The sequence below is a fragment of the Piliocolobus tephrosceles genome, chromosome 5 (genome assembly GCF_002776525.5).
Source record: "Piliocolobus tephrosceles isolate RC106 chromosome 5, ASM277652v3, whole genome shotgun sequence".
NCBI classification, from domain to species: domain Eukaryota; kingdom Metazoa; phylum Chordata; class Mammalia; order Primates; family Cercopithecidae; genus Piliocolobus; species Piliocolobus tephrosceles.
Window position 1 is genome coordinate 75,195,169 of NC_045438.1, and position 16,427 is coordinate 75,211,595.

The following is a 16,427-nucleotide window of genomic DNA, read 5'->3' on the forward strand; positions in this document are numbered from 1 at the left end:
TTCTTCGTTCCTCCCACCTCCCACCACAGCCTTCCCAAGTGTGAATTCCTTTAGGTCAGGTCTGCATCTTTTTCATCTTTGAATCTCTAATTCCTACATAGTGCTTCTTACATGCCCTTGAGAGCATAATAAACTATGTAATAACATAGTGGGTAAAACACCACAACTGCAACCCTTTTATTATGCTTACAGATTCTGTAGGTCAGGACTTTGAAAAGCCAAGGGCAGCTCTTATCTGCTCTACCATGTCTGGAGCTTCAGCTAGGATGATTCAATATCTGGAAATAACTCTTAATTCAATGTCTGTGAGTAACTCTAAAGGCCGAGACTAGAACAGCTGCTGGAGGATCCAGTTCCTAGATGGCTTCTTCTTCAGTAACACATCTAGTTTCTAAGCTAGAATGGCTGGCGGACAAGCTTAGCTGGAACTGTTGACCTGAGTGTTGCCTGTGGCCTCTCGAACAGGGTATTCTCAGGATCATTGGAGTTCCTACATGGCATTTCAGGGCTCTAAAAGTGAGTATTCCCAGCAAACAAGGCAGAAACTTTATGGCCTTTTATTACCAAACCTTATAGCCACATAGTGTCATGTCTGCTGTGCTCTATTGGTCAAATCAGTCACCAGATCTCTCAGAATCAAGAAGTGTCAAATAATTTGTAGCCATGTTTTAAAAATTACACGTTTTTCAGCAAATGGTTGAATAGCCAAAGCAAGACAGAGTTAGAGATGGGGGATGGGGGAGGATTGAGAGGAGGAAGAAAAATAAGGATTGTGAGATATTCTTAATATCACAGTAATTATTGGCTCCAGTGCTGCTAAGTTAGATAGATTGGTGGTCTCTTCCAAAATGAAAATGAGGGCATATTCCATAAATATTCTGTTCACTTGGATTGTTGCTTATATTCTAATTTTATTTTTTAGTCACCAATTCTTAACTGCCCCTCCCCGCACCACCGCCGCCTGACCCTGTTCTTTTTTATTCTATGATAATTTGATACGTAACATTTTGGATAAGATCCACTGCATGTGTGCTTGCTCCATTATACCATTATACCTTCTTCCATTTACATTGGAAGAAGAAGATAATTGCATTTGAAATCCCAAGACAGTATAACAACTTCACATACTTTATAAGGCATGTACATTTTGTTGTGAGATTGTTTTCAGAAATGATCTCACCTTTGAGTGCCTTTAACCCCAAGGACAAAGATCCTCGACCTTAACTAGTGGTCCTACCCACATGATACTCTGGTAGTAGACAAACTTGGAGACTGACGAGCTTCATATTCAGCCATAATCTCCCTCTCTTTTACTTTCATCCATTACCTTGTACCCACACATTTGCTATTAAATTTGAAGGATGAGTTCCTGGAAATGGGAGCCCTAACTGAATACAAGCAGTGCAAGTTGTCACAATCAGATGATGATCATTCTCCTGTTCTTTTAGAAATTCCTAAGCTACAATGATGTCTGTAGTTCCTTATAGTTACAATGCCAAAGGATGTACCCAAGCCTTAATTGTGGCCTTTACCCTCAACCATTTCCTTGAAGGCATCTTGTGATGCTGTAAAACTTAAATTTTAACATCCAGCATGAAAATTTTTATTTGACTTTGTGTGTGTGTTAACTTCAGGACTATAACTTGTTGGTCATAATGTTGACACTTGGAGGTGAAGCTGATGATTATGGGTCAGCACTGATGTTTATGGGTAGATCTGCCCATGCTCACTTTTATTAGATGAGAGCATAAGATAACAATCAAGCACTGGCAAAATGTATAGATATAGATATACAAATGTATAGATATAATTATATATCTATATATGTGTAGTATGTTGTAATGAGTAGTTATATAGATTTGTATATGTACAAAGTCACACTGCACATACTTATCAGGTTGGATTTTTTTAATAAAAATATTTCAGAAACAACTAGCATTGTAACGTTAGCATGGTGCAGTTAAAGAGGATGTTTAAATGTATAAATGTGTTAGGCAATCCTTATAAGCATTAGATTATCTGGAAATAAACCATGAGGAATATATATGTTGGGTATATAAGTTGGTTTTCCTTCATTTCCAGCTACCTTAAAGACTGTTTACTTGTGGCTCTAACTTTTTGAGATGACATGATCCTCCATGACCTGTTCCTTATCAATACTATAGTTGCATTATACAAATGTATAGTTACGTTGTTCCTTATCAATACTACAGTTCCTTATCCATACTATAGTTACTGGCACTTGACTAAAGGTAATACCATCTACTAGTAATACCACACTGTTTGTGAATCTCTTCATGCAATTCATGCAATTTCATGTCACTATGCTTTACTCATTATTTTAACTTTCTGCAACTCTATTATTTTTTCAGTTAACTAATATGACATCTGTAACAGGTAATGGCATGTCTTCTCCAGGAAGTCTTCTTTGAACCCTGTTGTTTTGCGGATTATGATACTCTTTACATACCTCTGTGTCAGCACTTCACTGTACGTTCTTTGAAAGGAAGTACTGTATTTGATAGCATCTAATACAATGCCTCATGTAGTTAACAGACATTGACATGTTCATTAAGATGATCTGAACTATTAGGTAGAATGATTCTTGAGTCTGATTGTACTCTTTGACTCTAGGTTCAGATTTCCGAAAACATTTTCGATAGTGTTACTTCAATTTTCTGTTTTCATATCAAATTATATCCCCGTTATAATTAACTGTCCCTCGTAACTTTCAGTTTTTCTCCCCCAGAATTTGGCAATGACAGGCTTCTCCTTCCTTTCCCTCACAAAATGCGAAATAATTAATGTTGGCTTTTTCCTTCATAAAGTAACTCAAAATGCACATTAGCTCTTACCTGGATGTTTACAGAAACTTCTTAATTAGTCCCTTTTATCTTTAGTCAGTTCTTATTCTGACCCATTCTGTTTGCCATTACCTGATTAATCTTTCCCAAAGCACTTTTTTCATTATATCACCCTCCAGTTCAAAATCCTTCAGTATCTTCTTACCACTTTAAGACTGAAGTCTTGATTTTTCTTTTAACAGCAGGATTAACCATTTTTGTATTCTAGCATCAGACATAGTGACTAGCACTGAGTAACTTCTTCTGAAGTAGAGAACATATGACTGAACAAATGGAACACCATTTCTATTCTTAAATTTATTGCCTTCCAATGCTACTATAAAAATTCTCCATTATAATCAAAGTGGTTACTTTTTTTTCATTCTTCAAACACCTTGCTCTTTAATATATTCCTCTTAAGATGTAAATTATATTACCCTTCTGCTTTTGTGGCTTGTTATCCACTTTGATTTTATCCAAAGTCCTTATATGGCTTACAAGATCTTACGTGATCTGGAACCCTGCCAACTGTGCCAAGCCCAGCACCTTTGCACTTGCTTTTTTTTTCTCATTAGAATGTTCTTCCCCATGTACCTATGTGTTTCCCTCCCTTACTTATTTAGATCTTTACTCAAATGTCACCTTCTTAAAAGGTGTCTCCTGATCATCATACTTGAAATATTAGCTTCTATCAGTCATCATCCCCATACTTTGATTTCTTTTTTATACATAAAGCTCACCACAAGTTGAGGTATTACATGTTTGTATGTTTAATTATCTGTCTCTCATTAGAATATAAGTTCCCAGAAGGCAGAGACTTTGTCTGTTTGCTTGTTTTGTACCCTACTGCTTAGAAAGTTTGCTGTATGTGTTGAATTAGTAAGTGATTTGATTTTATATACCTTTGTGTTTTTACTTTCTTCCTTTTCACCTAACCACTCCTTACTTATCCTTTGAGAATCACTTCCATGCCCATTTTCTTATGCTTCCCCCCAAAGGTTTTTCTCCTCTGAATTGGTAAAACAATCTTATACTTTGTTTTGCACTTATACCTATAAAGGAGTAGTTTTCAATCCTCCTCCATGACAGAATTATGTACGATCTTGTTACTTAGTCTATGAACAGCTAGTTGCATGGCCATTTCCTTATCTGTTGCAGGAATTAAATAGGGCCTATTCAATAAATGAAGTAATTATTGATCGGAAAAATCAAAGATTGCTTATTGAAAATACATATACCAGATCTATTCTAAGTGTTTGACCTTTATTAATTTAATTCTTTAGGTACTATTATTATCCCTTTTTTTTTTAGATGAGGAAAGCCAAGAAGGTGACTACCCACAATATGGTCCATCATGGGATAGCAGCATCTGCCTGATAGAAATGTAGACCCTCAGCCAGGCATGATGGCTCACACCTCGAATCCCAGCACTTTGGGAGGCTGAGGTGGCCGAATCTCGAGGTCAAGATATCGAGACCATCATGGCCAACATGGTGAAACCCCATCTTTACTAAAAATACAAAAATTAGTGGGGCATGGTGCCACGCACCTGTAGTTCCAGCTACTCAGGAGGCTGAGGCAGGAGAACTGCTTGAACCCGGGAGGTGGAGGTTGCAGTGAGCTGAGATGGCGCCTCCGCACTCCATCCTGGCACCAGAGCAAGACTCTGTCTCAAAAATAAACAAATGAAATGTAGACCCTCAGACCAACTGCGTCAGGAATTACAAACAAATAGTAAATATTATGATTAGGCCCAATGCTGAAGATGCAGAAAGATCTTTAGTGAGGCTAGGACATTAGTATTTGTAGAAAGATGTGCAGATGATTTTGGTGGTAGTCAACATTGGGAACTACTTAAAATAATAAAAAGGAAATGGATCTTTGTTACTACTGTGTTGTAAAATACAGTGAAACATAATCGAAAAACTAATTTTATATTCACAATCATCTATAAAGACTAATGAAAATATGAGGGTAAATTCTAAAATTGATGACTTTTTACTCGTATGTTTTTATACCAGTGCTAGTTACTGTTTCTGGAACATGGGCAAGCAACTTCATTTTAAGCACTTCACCTCCGTTATTGTATATAAGACAGCATTATTATAGACATGCCTGGTTTGCTAGGTTCATCAATGGATTCCTGATTTGTTGTTCTTTCCCAGTCTTGCAAATTAACTCAATTGTGGGGCATAGGAAAATTTTAAATTATCACACATCGTTGACCTTTGGAATTCATATAGAGCCTGGCACTCCCCAGAAGTGTTAAACTTTTTATGCATCTGGTATATCACCTGGGATTGGCTGTTATACTACTTTATAACTACGTTTATTAAGAACTTACATATGAATGAGTGAATACAGCAATGTGACATTTGGAACATGTATTATTTATTTGTGTAGTAAAATGGTATTTGAGGCAGCGGTAGCATAGTGATTATAGAATTGGGGCATTGAAGCTAGACTGTTGGGGTTCAAATCCTGGCTCTGCTGCTTACTAACAGCATGACCCAAGCAAATTACTTATCCTTTCTGTACTGAGATTCCTTGTCTATAAAATGAGGACAATAAAGTACCTACAAATTAAATTCGTTATTAAAGGTCAAACACTTAGAATAGGGGTAGTGCATATATTATCATTAAACAGTTTTTAATTCTCTGGCCAACAATAACAGTTACTCTTTATTGAATATGTCTTATTTAATTCTTGCAGCAGATGAGGAAATGACCATCCAACTGCTAATTGGCAAAATAGGATATATACTCTAGTATGTCTGTCTCTGTATCTTTCTAGTGATGCTCGAATGCATCTAAGAACATGTTTATTGGGATTTAGAAGCAGTAGTGCATATTGTCTTGCCTTGCAGTCAATAAAAGTGCATATTATTTTGCCTTGTCTACAAAGTACTTTTACCTAAATGCTGTGACCTTAATGCTTTAGCAGCTCCATAGAGGATAATAGGGCATTATTTCCATTTAACGGATGAAAAACTGAGGCTTAGTAGTTTTCCAGAGTCACAAGCTGATCTTTTCTGTCTTAGAAAAGAGTTCATTTGAAGAATTCTCCTTGCATCTCAAGGAGCCCTTATTTTTCTCTGTAATTGTATGTGATGGTAAGCATCATTACTACTGCTGTGCTTTATCATCAAAACAGTCAACGAACTCTTTGCTTTGATTTCACATATTCATTCATTCATCCATCCATCCGTCCATCCATCTACCACCTACTCACCCCTCCTCCACATATGCACAGACACACAGATGTACTGGGGCATCTGTTACATGGAGGCATTGCAAAGTATGCTTGAATTGCTGCTTGCCAGCTTGGTTTCTGGCTTACTGCTTCTCCCTGATAATTTGGGCATGCACAGGATTGCGGCTCAGGATTGAAGCTACCATTATCTCAAGTTGAGGCTTTGTAAAAGTCTCTTCATACCTAGAAGGTGTTTGTTGTTTTTTCTCAATTTTTTGAAGACAGGATTGGATTCGATGATTTTTCAGGTAACTTCCACTGTTTAAATTTCAGGGGTTTTTTTGTTTTTCTAATGGCTAATGCTCTTACCTTAGTTATGTTATATTCTTCCTGGATAATAAGGCAGAGTGAGCCCTGTTTCACAGATACAAACAGGTATGACAAGAGGATTCAGTGTCCAAGGTTTTTTAGTGAGTTTAGCTGAAGCTAAAAATGGTTATAAAGTGTCCTGATTCCCATTTAGTTTTCCATCAGTTAAGTCAATAAGATACTTAGAATAATTACTCATAATGGTTTGGAACAACTTTTTGACTTAAAACTTTCCATTATATTTTTCACTAATACAGATTTTTTTAAAGTTACCACGTTTGCAGTAGAGTTAGAAGAGGAATTCAATTATTGCTTTTAATCCTTACTGGTCATATTTATTATATTATGCTTTTTCCATGTGATGCAAAGCCCATCAATAGACAATTTTAATTTTCCTAAACTTTGAGGCATCGTGTATTAGAAATAATTAATATACAACTGTGAATACCAGGAAAGTAATATATAGGTTGTCATACCTTATTCTATAACAGTTATAGGAGAAACAATGGTATGCCAAGATTAGAAGCTAGAACTATAAGCAGTGGTCCAGTAAGTGTTCCCAGAAGCCTGCCTAAGTTACTAGGGAGGAGCAGAAACAAAAGGACCAGACTGGCAGGTAGAAGTTTCAGGTACAGGGTTCCATGCCTCTCATATGACAGATGCCTCAATAAATTTGTGTGTCTGTGGGCATAAGATATCTGTGTGGGAGTAGAGAGGTGGGGGCAAAATGGATAAGTGAACATATGAAATCAAAGCAAGAAGTAGCAGACTGATAAAAACAGGAAATCTTGGAACGTGGGGCAAAAGAGCAGTCAGATGAAAGAATCAGGAAAATACTTGAAGATAATGAGGAAAGCTAAATGAGGCAGGGTAACTGAGCTAAAATAGAAGCATAAGAACACCTAGATAATTGGTATGTGAAAATGTGGGTGTTTATATAGTGTAATGATAGGCTTCTAAAAACTGTTCAGAATGTTATTTCATGTGGTCTTCACAATAACCCTGTTAGGTGGATATAGCAACAATTGTTCCTATTCTTGACTCCAAAGAAAACAGCGAGTTGGGAGGTTACTTGTTTTTTCAAAGTCACACAGCTCTGGATAGCTATGCTAATAGCCATGTTTATTATGCAGCATAGTTACTCCTTTTGTCTCAATTTTCTCATATGTAAGATTTGAATAATAATTATGTCTACCTCACAGGATGAGAAACAATGCTTATAAAACACTTTGCCTGGTGGTGCTGGTCTCATAGTAAATACCAATAAATGCTGGACATTTCTGTTTTTTCCACCATGAGAGCTGCAATTTGAATAACTTGACATTCAGCAAATTTATTTTGCTACTATACTATATTGTATCTTTTATAATATAAGAGGGCTGGTTACATGTGTTTATTTCCACATGTGTATATTTCCAAACTGATGTTAACATGAAATCTGTCTTTACTCAAATAAAATAATTGCCAAGTGTTGGGAGATCCTACATCCTTGTGTTATGCCTTTTAAGAAATCACGTATTTTTCCTTTTATGCAAAAAATCTACTTTCATATTTCTACTGTTTGTGTTGAAGAAGGTAGATAATGCCTCATAAAACGGCCATCACCCAGAACTATATTACATTCTTTATAATATTTTATATATGTTTTGTGTTTTCTTTTACATTGTTACCTCTAGTGACAAAACTTCTTCTAATATTTGCATTTTTGTAAATGTACCTTCAGCAAATATGCAGTGGTCACATCTAATATAATACATTTATTTTTCAATACTCTGTATAATTAGTTTTCTGGTCCAAACATGTGATTTTAAAAATTACCAGTGACTGCAAAGGGTATTTCTAGCTCTTTGGTTATAGTGCAGAAATTTGGTTCTTCCTTCAGACTTCCATTACAGTACACCCTTGGCATTTCCTGTACTTGTCACTTATTTATTTATGTTTAAATAAATTATTATTATAAGGTCTTAGACAACTTTGTTCTGGTTTAAAAATAGCAGGTAATCATTCTTCTTATCCAGACTGAAAAAGCTTGAATGTTCAAACTATTGAGCAGAAAGCATTTTGCGTATTCCTAGAGATATTAGCTTCTTTTCAAATCCAAAAACACTAAGTGGGTGCACATTTCCAAAACAAGTGTGGTTTGGGGTCATTGTTGTACTCTTAATTGAAACTCATCTTTGCTGTTTTAACTCAACCTTGGAGAATGTAATCTGTGGCTTTAAAATTGTTTACCTCACAATGGTTTTGTTTATTTTTTTATTAATTATTCTTTTTTTTTTTTGGAGACAGTGTCTCACTGTTGCCCAGACTGGAGTGCAGTGGTGCAGTCTCAGCTCACTGCAACCTCTGCCTCAAGCAGTCCTCCAGCCTCAGCCTCCTGAGAAGCTGGGACTACAGGCGCGTGTCACCACGCCCAGCTAATTTTTTGTATTTTTAGTAGAGATGGGGTTTCACCATGTTGTCCAGGCTGGTCTTGAAATCCTGAGCTCAGGCAATCCACCCACTTCAGCGTCCCAAAATGCTGGGATTACAGGCGTAAGCCACTGCACTCGGCCTTCTTTTTTTTTTTTTTTTTAAAACCTAATGGATTCAGAACTTTGAATCATATCACCACATTAGCTCCTAGTTATACTCCCTGGTACCTCAACAGTTTTGTTCTGGAGAGGTCAAAGGTGGTTCACATTTGTTGGCCTTTCTCATTATTGCCTTGAATGCATGTTTTCTAGCATCTCTTCTTGTAGTCTTTCCTAGTGTTAGAATTCTGGTGTTGCTCCTCGCCCTTCAAAAGACACAACTACATGTGGCTTTTCCAGCCCCTTTTCTTAAGCTTTCTGAAATAACTTTATTTTGTTTGTTTGTTTATTTTTTGAGACAGTCTTGCTCTGTCACCCAAGTTGGAGTGCAGTGGCACAATCTCGGCTCACTGCAGCCTCCACCTCCTGCGTTCAAGCAATTCTCCTACCTCCTGAGTAGCTAGGATTACAAGCGTGTACCATCATGCCTGGCTAATTTTTTTGTATTTTTGTTAGGGGTGGGGTTTCACCATGTTGGTCAGGTTGGTCTTGAACTCCTTGGCCTCAAGTGATCCACCCACCCTGGCCTCCCAAAGTGCTGGGGTGAAATTTCTTTAACCTAAGTCAAAAGAGAAGATAATCAACAATGTTTAATTCACTTAAAACTTGTGTGTGTGTAGGTACATAAGAGTGCATGTCTTAGTGTGTAAAAGAAAAGTGGGCTTCAGAGTCAGATTTGAGTTCAGATGATGGGGCTAGCCCTTTGTAGCCTTGTGGCCGTTGGGCATATTTAGCTTTCCTACTGTTAGCTTCATCATCTATAAAGAAGATTAATGATACCTATCCCATAGAGTTGTTCAGATTTTAAAAGAATTTAATTAATTTAAGGAATTTCTAGCACATACATAGAGGTCAATCAGAAATGTTACTCCTTCCTAGGGAATGGGTTTTAGTTAGTAAATAAAAGGGCTTTTTTAGAAATGGTGAGCAAAATCCATCCTGCTCAAGTACCATAAGATATTTATTGTCTTTTGGAACCAATATACTTTGAAAAAGCTATAAAGGGTAGTAAAAATGGTGGTATTATTTTACATGGATTCCACTGTGTAGAAATGTGCTCTGAACTTTTGCTATGTTGATATAGGCAGTTGAGTTAGTTGCCAGATGGATTTTAGTGGTGTGTTACTTAACCTCACTCTAAGATAAAGGAACTGAAATGGTTCTCTAGCCACTAGTTCAAGTTGAAAGCATCTCCGGCAAGTTTTTACAGAGAGGACATAGCAGATATTTGGTTAGCTTTTATGAGAATTGCTTACTGTATACTCCTTCCCCTGCCATTCGTGCACTTGTTTTTCAATATTTCAGGTAGCATTAAGTAACATCACGTAATTATCCAGGAATTCCAATGTAAAGGGGCTGAAGCCTCTAATGTTATACAATTTATACTTACAATTTTTACTCAGTCTTGGGTAGTTATGCGAAATGTTCTAAGATGTGGTCTTATAACCAGCTTGATCTTTCTGTGGAATTGCTTTAGATACATGTGCTAGTTCTGTGTTTTGTATAGTTCTTTCATGTATCCACTTCCCCTAAACTGTTTAAAAACATCAAACATCTTTTTTAAAGTACTTACTTATTTTTCTTAGTGGAATGCTATCTCTGTTAAAGGAATTCTTCTCCATCATTTCCACTGGTGGTTTTTTTGCTGCTTTCTGTATAATTGAAAAGAAAAAAAAAAGTAGATGTAAGGATGATATACATGAGTTTATGTCTATTCAGTTGGTCTGGCAGTAATATAAACAGAAACAGGAATAATAGCATGGTTGTACATTTAGTTTTAAATAATCATATTATCAGTGGGTACACAACATAAATACCTTCTATTTCACATCACTAAGAAGATCTCTTATTTCCCTCTCTTTGGTAACCTCAGTTTCCTGAACAAGTTTCTATTAAGGTCTAGATATATCTAAATTTTTGGTTGAATTAATCAGCAAAAGTGAGCAAATGATGAGACAAAATCTGAGGCAGTATCAAATTATGTTTTATTATTTTATGAAGAATAACTTGTTATTGTATATTATTGCCTACCAAGTGAGAATGATTATGAATCTTTTGGGACCAAAGTACTAAGATTGTATCTAACATGGTTTTGTCTACTACACAAGGCCTGTGTCTTCTAAACAAAGAAAGTATTTTAATTTAAAATACCACACATAAGCCAGATATTCTTAACTTCCTCTTGGTACATCCATGTTCTAAAGCCCTCAGGAGAAAATGGTTTAAAAAGTTGTTTTCATGTCTAGATTTTAAGTAAAAATCATTTGTCATGTGTGAGTTGCAAAATGCAGACCTTCACTCTGAAGCTGCCTCTTTCTCATTTGGATCTGACATATTAAAAAGTATATAATTAATGGTTGACATTAGTAATTAACATTAACTTTATGATGCTTAATATGCCATCATTCATCCATCAAACAACCAGAAATGCATGATGTCTTGGCATAAAGGTTTTTAATTATATAAAATGGTTCTCATATGATATAAATGGAAAAAGCTCAAAATGTACTTTAAGAAGATTTTTGTAAGCATTTGTTAAGCATGTTAGCTGTATTTTTATTTCTTTTTAGGAGTATGCATCAACAATTGTGTCAGGAACTTCAAAGGGACAATGTGGACCTGTTTGTACAGTCTTCATTATCAGCTAAAGAGCGCCACCTTGCTGCAGTTGCCAGTGCACTGTGGAGACATTTCTTTTCATTTTTGAAGAGTCAGAGAATGTCACAGGTAGTGCGTTTCTCACAACTTGCGGATGCAGCTGCAGGTCAGCATTAATGATTAATTTGCTAATTTCTCTTTTTGCAGACTCTTTGTCAGTATTTTCGTTTGTTTTCTTAGTAACAAACTCTTCTATAACAAACATTTTGTCAGCCAGAAAGATGAAACAAATTACATATTAATAAATTGGGATATTTTGGATTACTAAAAATTAAATGATGATTTGCTAAAAATAAGATAATTTTCTATCCTGAAAATATTGAATGTACATAAGCTTTTCTTATACATGTAATATTTTGGAAGATAAACTAGCATTTGATTATGTGTGATTCAAGTAGTTTATTTTCGAATTGTATGAGCAGGTATATAGGTATAAGATGAAGTTAATTTGTGCAAAGAGCAAAAGAATATAAAATAAATACAACTTCAACCCCAAGAGAATGAGATCAGAATGACTTTGAATATTGTTTTGACTTCTACTAGATTCTACTGTAAGTTGTAATTTTTACTTAATTTGATTATTAACCTAAAGACATATCCTTAGGCTTTAGGGAACTCTGGATCTCATGAAATTATAGGCAAGAATTTGAATATATGTGCATATATGCCATTTCTAAGAAGAGACCATTATCTTCTCAATGGGGTATTTTGCTCAAAGTATGTTAAGAAGTATTGAAATAGACAGTGATTAGTGTGGTAACTCCATGTACTTAAATGAATGAAGTTCATTTAAAGGTGTTTAATTTATTTTTAAATAATGCTTTTAAAAACCTAAGATGGAAACCAGCATTTATCCTAGTGTGTGCAAGGAAAACTGAGCTTAAAGCACTGTGTAAAAGAGTGAATGATTTAAATTTGAAAAGATTTTGAATTCTGATAACACTTCTATAATTAAGACTTTATAATGATAGATTAAAGAATTGTGACAGGACAGCAGTTTTCCAACTACTGTAATATCTATGAAAATAAATATTGATATTCAATCAGTTTAATCTAAGTAGTCATTAATAGATGATATAACTTACCTTGTGTACATGCATCATCCCAACTGCCAGTCAGTCAACAAAAATAATAATGCATCAGTTTACTCAGTGCTGTCTTAGATGCTGAAGATAAATGGTATATAAATAGAAAGCAGAATATGTGGGCTTTGGCTTTGATTTGAAATAAAGACTTGATCGTTTAGGAGAGAATGATTTTCTTCATGTAAAAAAAGTTACTGAGTACCTACTTTAATAGGCATTGGAGAGATACTAGTGGAGAAGAAGGACAAGAATACTTGTTCTCATGGAGCTAATAATCTAGTGTTGGGGCATAGGAAGACCACTAAATGAATAAATAGTGTAATGTGTGGCAATAAATGCTGTGGGAAAGAGTGGAAGTATAGGATAGGAATACAGAATGCCAGAGGCAGTTGTAATTTTAAATAGAGTGGTCAGGAAGGCCCAAGTAAGTAATATTTGTGCAAAGAACTGAAGGAGATGAAAGACCATGCTTTGCAGAAGTCTGAAGGCAAGAACATGTCTGGTGTGTTTAATAAACTATAGGGAAGCAGTAAAGGCTCTTGTGGAATGAGAAAGGGAAAAATAACTAAGAGATGGATCAAGAAGTAATGGAGAGCTAGTTTGTGTTCTGCCTTGTAAGTGGTTATAAAGACTTTTGCTTTTACTCTGAGATTGGAAACTGTTGAAAAGTTTTGAGCAGAGGAGTAATAAGATTCCTCTGGCTGCTAGGTTGAAGCTAGACTTATAGGAAGACTAGGCAAGGGAAGAAGCAGGAAGGCAGTTAGGGAACTATTGTAATAACCCAAAAATGAGCAGCTGTGGCTAGAGTGGTAGTGGCAATAGAGGTGGTGAGAAGTGGTCTTATTTCCCATCTGAAGAAAGTATTTTCAAGGTAGAGCTGACAGAATTTGCTAAGTGGGTAAGATACGGTAACCAAATAGATAAAGAGAGGAATTAAGGGTAACTATAGACATTTGCTGAGATGAGGAAGATTGAGGTAAGAACAGATTTTATGAGGGAAGACTAACATTTTTATTTTGGACCTTTTTTTAAGATGTTCATTAAATCCAAGTAGACGTGTTAAGTAGGCACTTGGATAATGATCCTAGAGTTCAGGAAGAGGTCCAAGCTAGAGATTTAAAGTTGGAAAGCATCCACATATGAATAATTCTTTAAAACCATGAAACTGGATGAGATCACCCATAAAGTAAGTATGGATGAAAAGAAAAGTGTGAGGACTGGGCCTTAGGGTATTCCTCTGTTCAGATTTGTTAGGGTCAGGAGGAACAAGAAAGGAGATTGGAGAGGAATGAAGGTAAGTTAAGAAAAACCAGAGAAGTGTGGTGCCCTGGAGCCCAAGGAGACGAAAGTGATCAACAGCTCAGTTTCTACAGATGGATCAAGTGAGATAAGGTCTGAGAATTAATCATTGGATTTAATAAGAGGGAAGTCACTGTTGACCTGAAAGAGCAGTTTGTATGCAGTGAAGAGGCAAAGGCCTGATAGAAGATGATTCCAGAGGAAATGTGAAAAGAGGAATTGCAGACTGCAAATTTAGATTAATCTTTTTGAATATCACTGTTTAAGATAAGTAGAAAAATGGGGATAAAAGCTAGAGGGGTCAAAGAGGAACGTTTGTTTTTGTATGGTTTTTAAATAACATGGGAGAAATTTCAATATATTTAAAATGCTCACAGGAATGCTTCAAAGTGAAGGAAAATTGTGTGGTACCAACAAAGTCACTTTTGTTTTAGTACCAAGAGAAAATGGGATCCTATAGAGAACTTGGCCTCGGTTCATCTCTAGTAGAAGAAGAGAAGGCAGAATAAGTGAGCCCAGATGAAGGCAACTGGGTGAATGTGGTAGCAGCTTTTGATAGTTCTCTTCTGATGCTTCTTGTTTCTCTGTGAAGTATTCAGTCAGTCCATCAGCTGAAAATGAGGAAGGAGCAGAAGGTGCTGGCTGTTGATGAAGAGTGAAGAGAAGATGTGCAATTGTACCCTAAGAGAATAAAAGACTGAATGGACTAGGGAAATGTCATAGGAATGCTGGCCAATTCTAAGAGCCTACTTGAAGTCTGTAGTCATAAATGTAAAGTGGTATCAGTCAGCATGGTTCTTCTCCAGCCATTTAATACTGGTACAGGTGCAGGTACATATGGGGAAAAGGCCAAGAGTTTGAATTAAACAGGTGATGATTTTTCCAGGCAAGTACACATATCAGGAAAGGAGCAAGAGTTGTTAGTATAAATGAATTAGTATAATAATGGACCATGCAATCAAGCTTCCTAAAGAGGGACAGAGAAGACGTGGAGACAAGGAGGGATGAGGAAACGGTTGTAGGATCAGTGGATTGTAGGTCCTGATGGAATCAAAGAATTGTTGGAGTTGGGGGAGAAGAGGAAAGTTGGAAAGCTAGTTTGGAGTCAAAAATTGGGGTACTTTACAATTGAAATTACAGAGATTATAGTTACTGGTTAATGCCAAGGTCTCTGGGTATCAGCATGGGAGTGAATGGCTGATGTAGAATGGAAGATAGATTGATTAAATCAGAGTTGTTCAAGAAATCAAGAGTTCATGACACTGGAGAAAAATAATCACAAAAGATTATGGCAGGAGTGCTGTTGGAGAGCATGATAGTGAGCTACAGTCTACAAAGAATGAGAGGAGGAGGTGAACTAGAAAGTAGTAGGTAAATGCAACAAAGATAGTGACTGGTACAACCTGAAGATATGAAATTCAAAGCTAGCAATTTTAGAGAGGAAGAAGGAAGAATAGTCTAGAAGCAGCAATGTGGACCAAGGAGTAATTTCACCCTATTGGTAGATCAAGTGGTATACAGGGAGTAGGAGAATAAACAGCCACCATTTCAGAAAGCTGCATAGGAGTTCTTAATAAATAATATATTTGACAAGCAATATTGTACAAAATGAGTTTATGGGTTCCCAAGAAAAACCACAAAATAAAACATATTTGTTTAGCATGGTTAACTAAGGAATTCTAGTTCCTAGACTTTGTGAGTTCTAAAGGAAGTGGAGTGTCATTGATTGTAGGAGATCTCTGTTTAATAGAAGAGAGTAAGGTGAGAATGAACTGTTCACCTGTGGCAGATGACAAGTAAATTTGCTTCCTTGGAAGACTAGATGCTAGACATATTTTATAAATAGGTCTTTTGAATGGTGGAGGCACATTAGCCGAAACCTCAGGCATAGAATTTGTAATTAGGGGGAGCCATTATAGATCTGTAATGATAATGCAGAGATAAATTCTTCTAGGCCTTTCTTGGAGATCAAGATGCTACAGAAATTTCTATGACAACATGAATTTGTTCAGTTTTAGCTGTTTTTTGCTCTACATTTCGAAATAGAACATTTTATTTTTTGGTACTTAAAAAAAAAAAAAAAAAAAAAAAAGCTGTTGTTATAATTGGCCAGGGATGTGTGGGTCAGAAATGGTTTTTAAAGATTCTTCACCTGAAGTTTCTCTCATTTTAAATCTAGACTTTACTTTGCTAGCAATGGACATGCCAAGCACAGCTCCATCAGATTTTCAGCCTCAGCCAGTTATATCAATTATTCAACTTTTTGGTTGGGATGATATCATCTGCCCTCAAGTCGTAGCAAGATATTTAAGTCATGTCCTACAAAATAGGTACGTGCTTTTCTTTCAGGCATACACATTAATGCAAACTTGTGACAGATCAGTATCCTAGGAAGCTAAAAATTTTC

At 36.1% G+C, this 16,427-nt stretch overlaps 1 protein-coding gene across 4 annotated transcripts in view; it reads left to right on the plus strand.

The window, feature by feature from the left end:
• Positions 1 to 16,427, plus strand: part of MMS22L (MMS22 like, DNA repair protein) — a 139,608-nt gene that overhangs the window by 83,861 nt on the left and 39,320 nt on the right. For 3 of the 4 annotated variants that reach the window (XR_002730375.1, XM_023205881.2, XM_023205884.2), the window contains 2 exons: positions 11,549 to 11,742; positions 16,200 to 16,350. Coding sequence is in view for 3 of the 4 variants with exons in the window: in XM_023205881.2 (XP_023061649.2) it covers positions 11,549 to 11,742; positions 16,200 to 16,350 (345 nt within the window). In the remaining variant the exon portion in view is untranslated. The remainder of the gene's footprint in view (positions 1 to 11,548; positions 11,743 to 16,199; positions 16,351 to 16,427) is intronic. The other variant, XM_023205882.2, reaches the window with a different exon arrangement.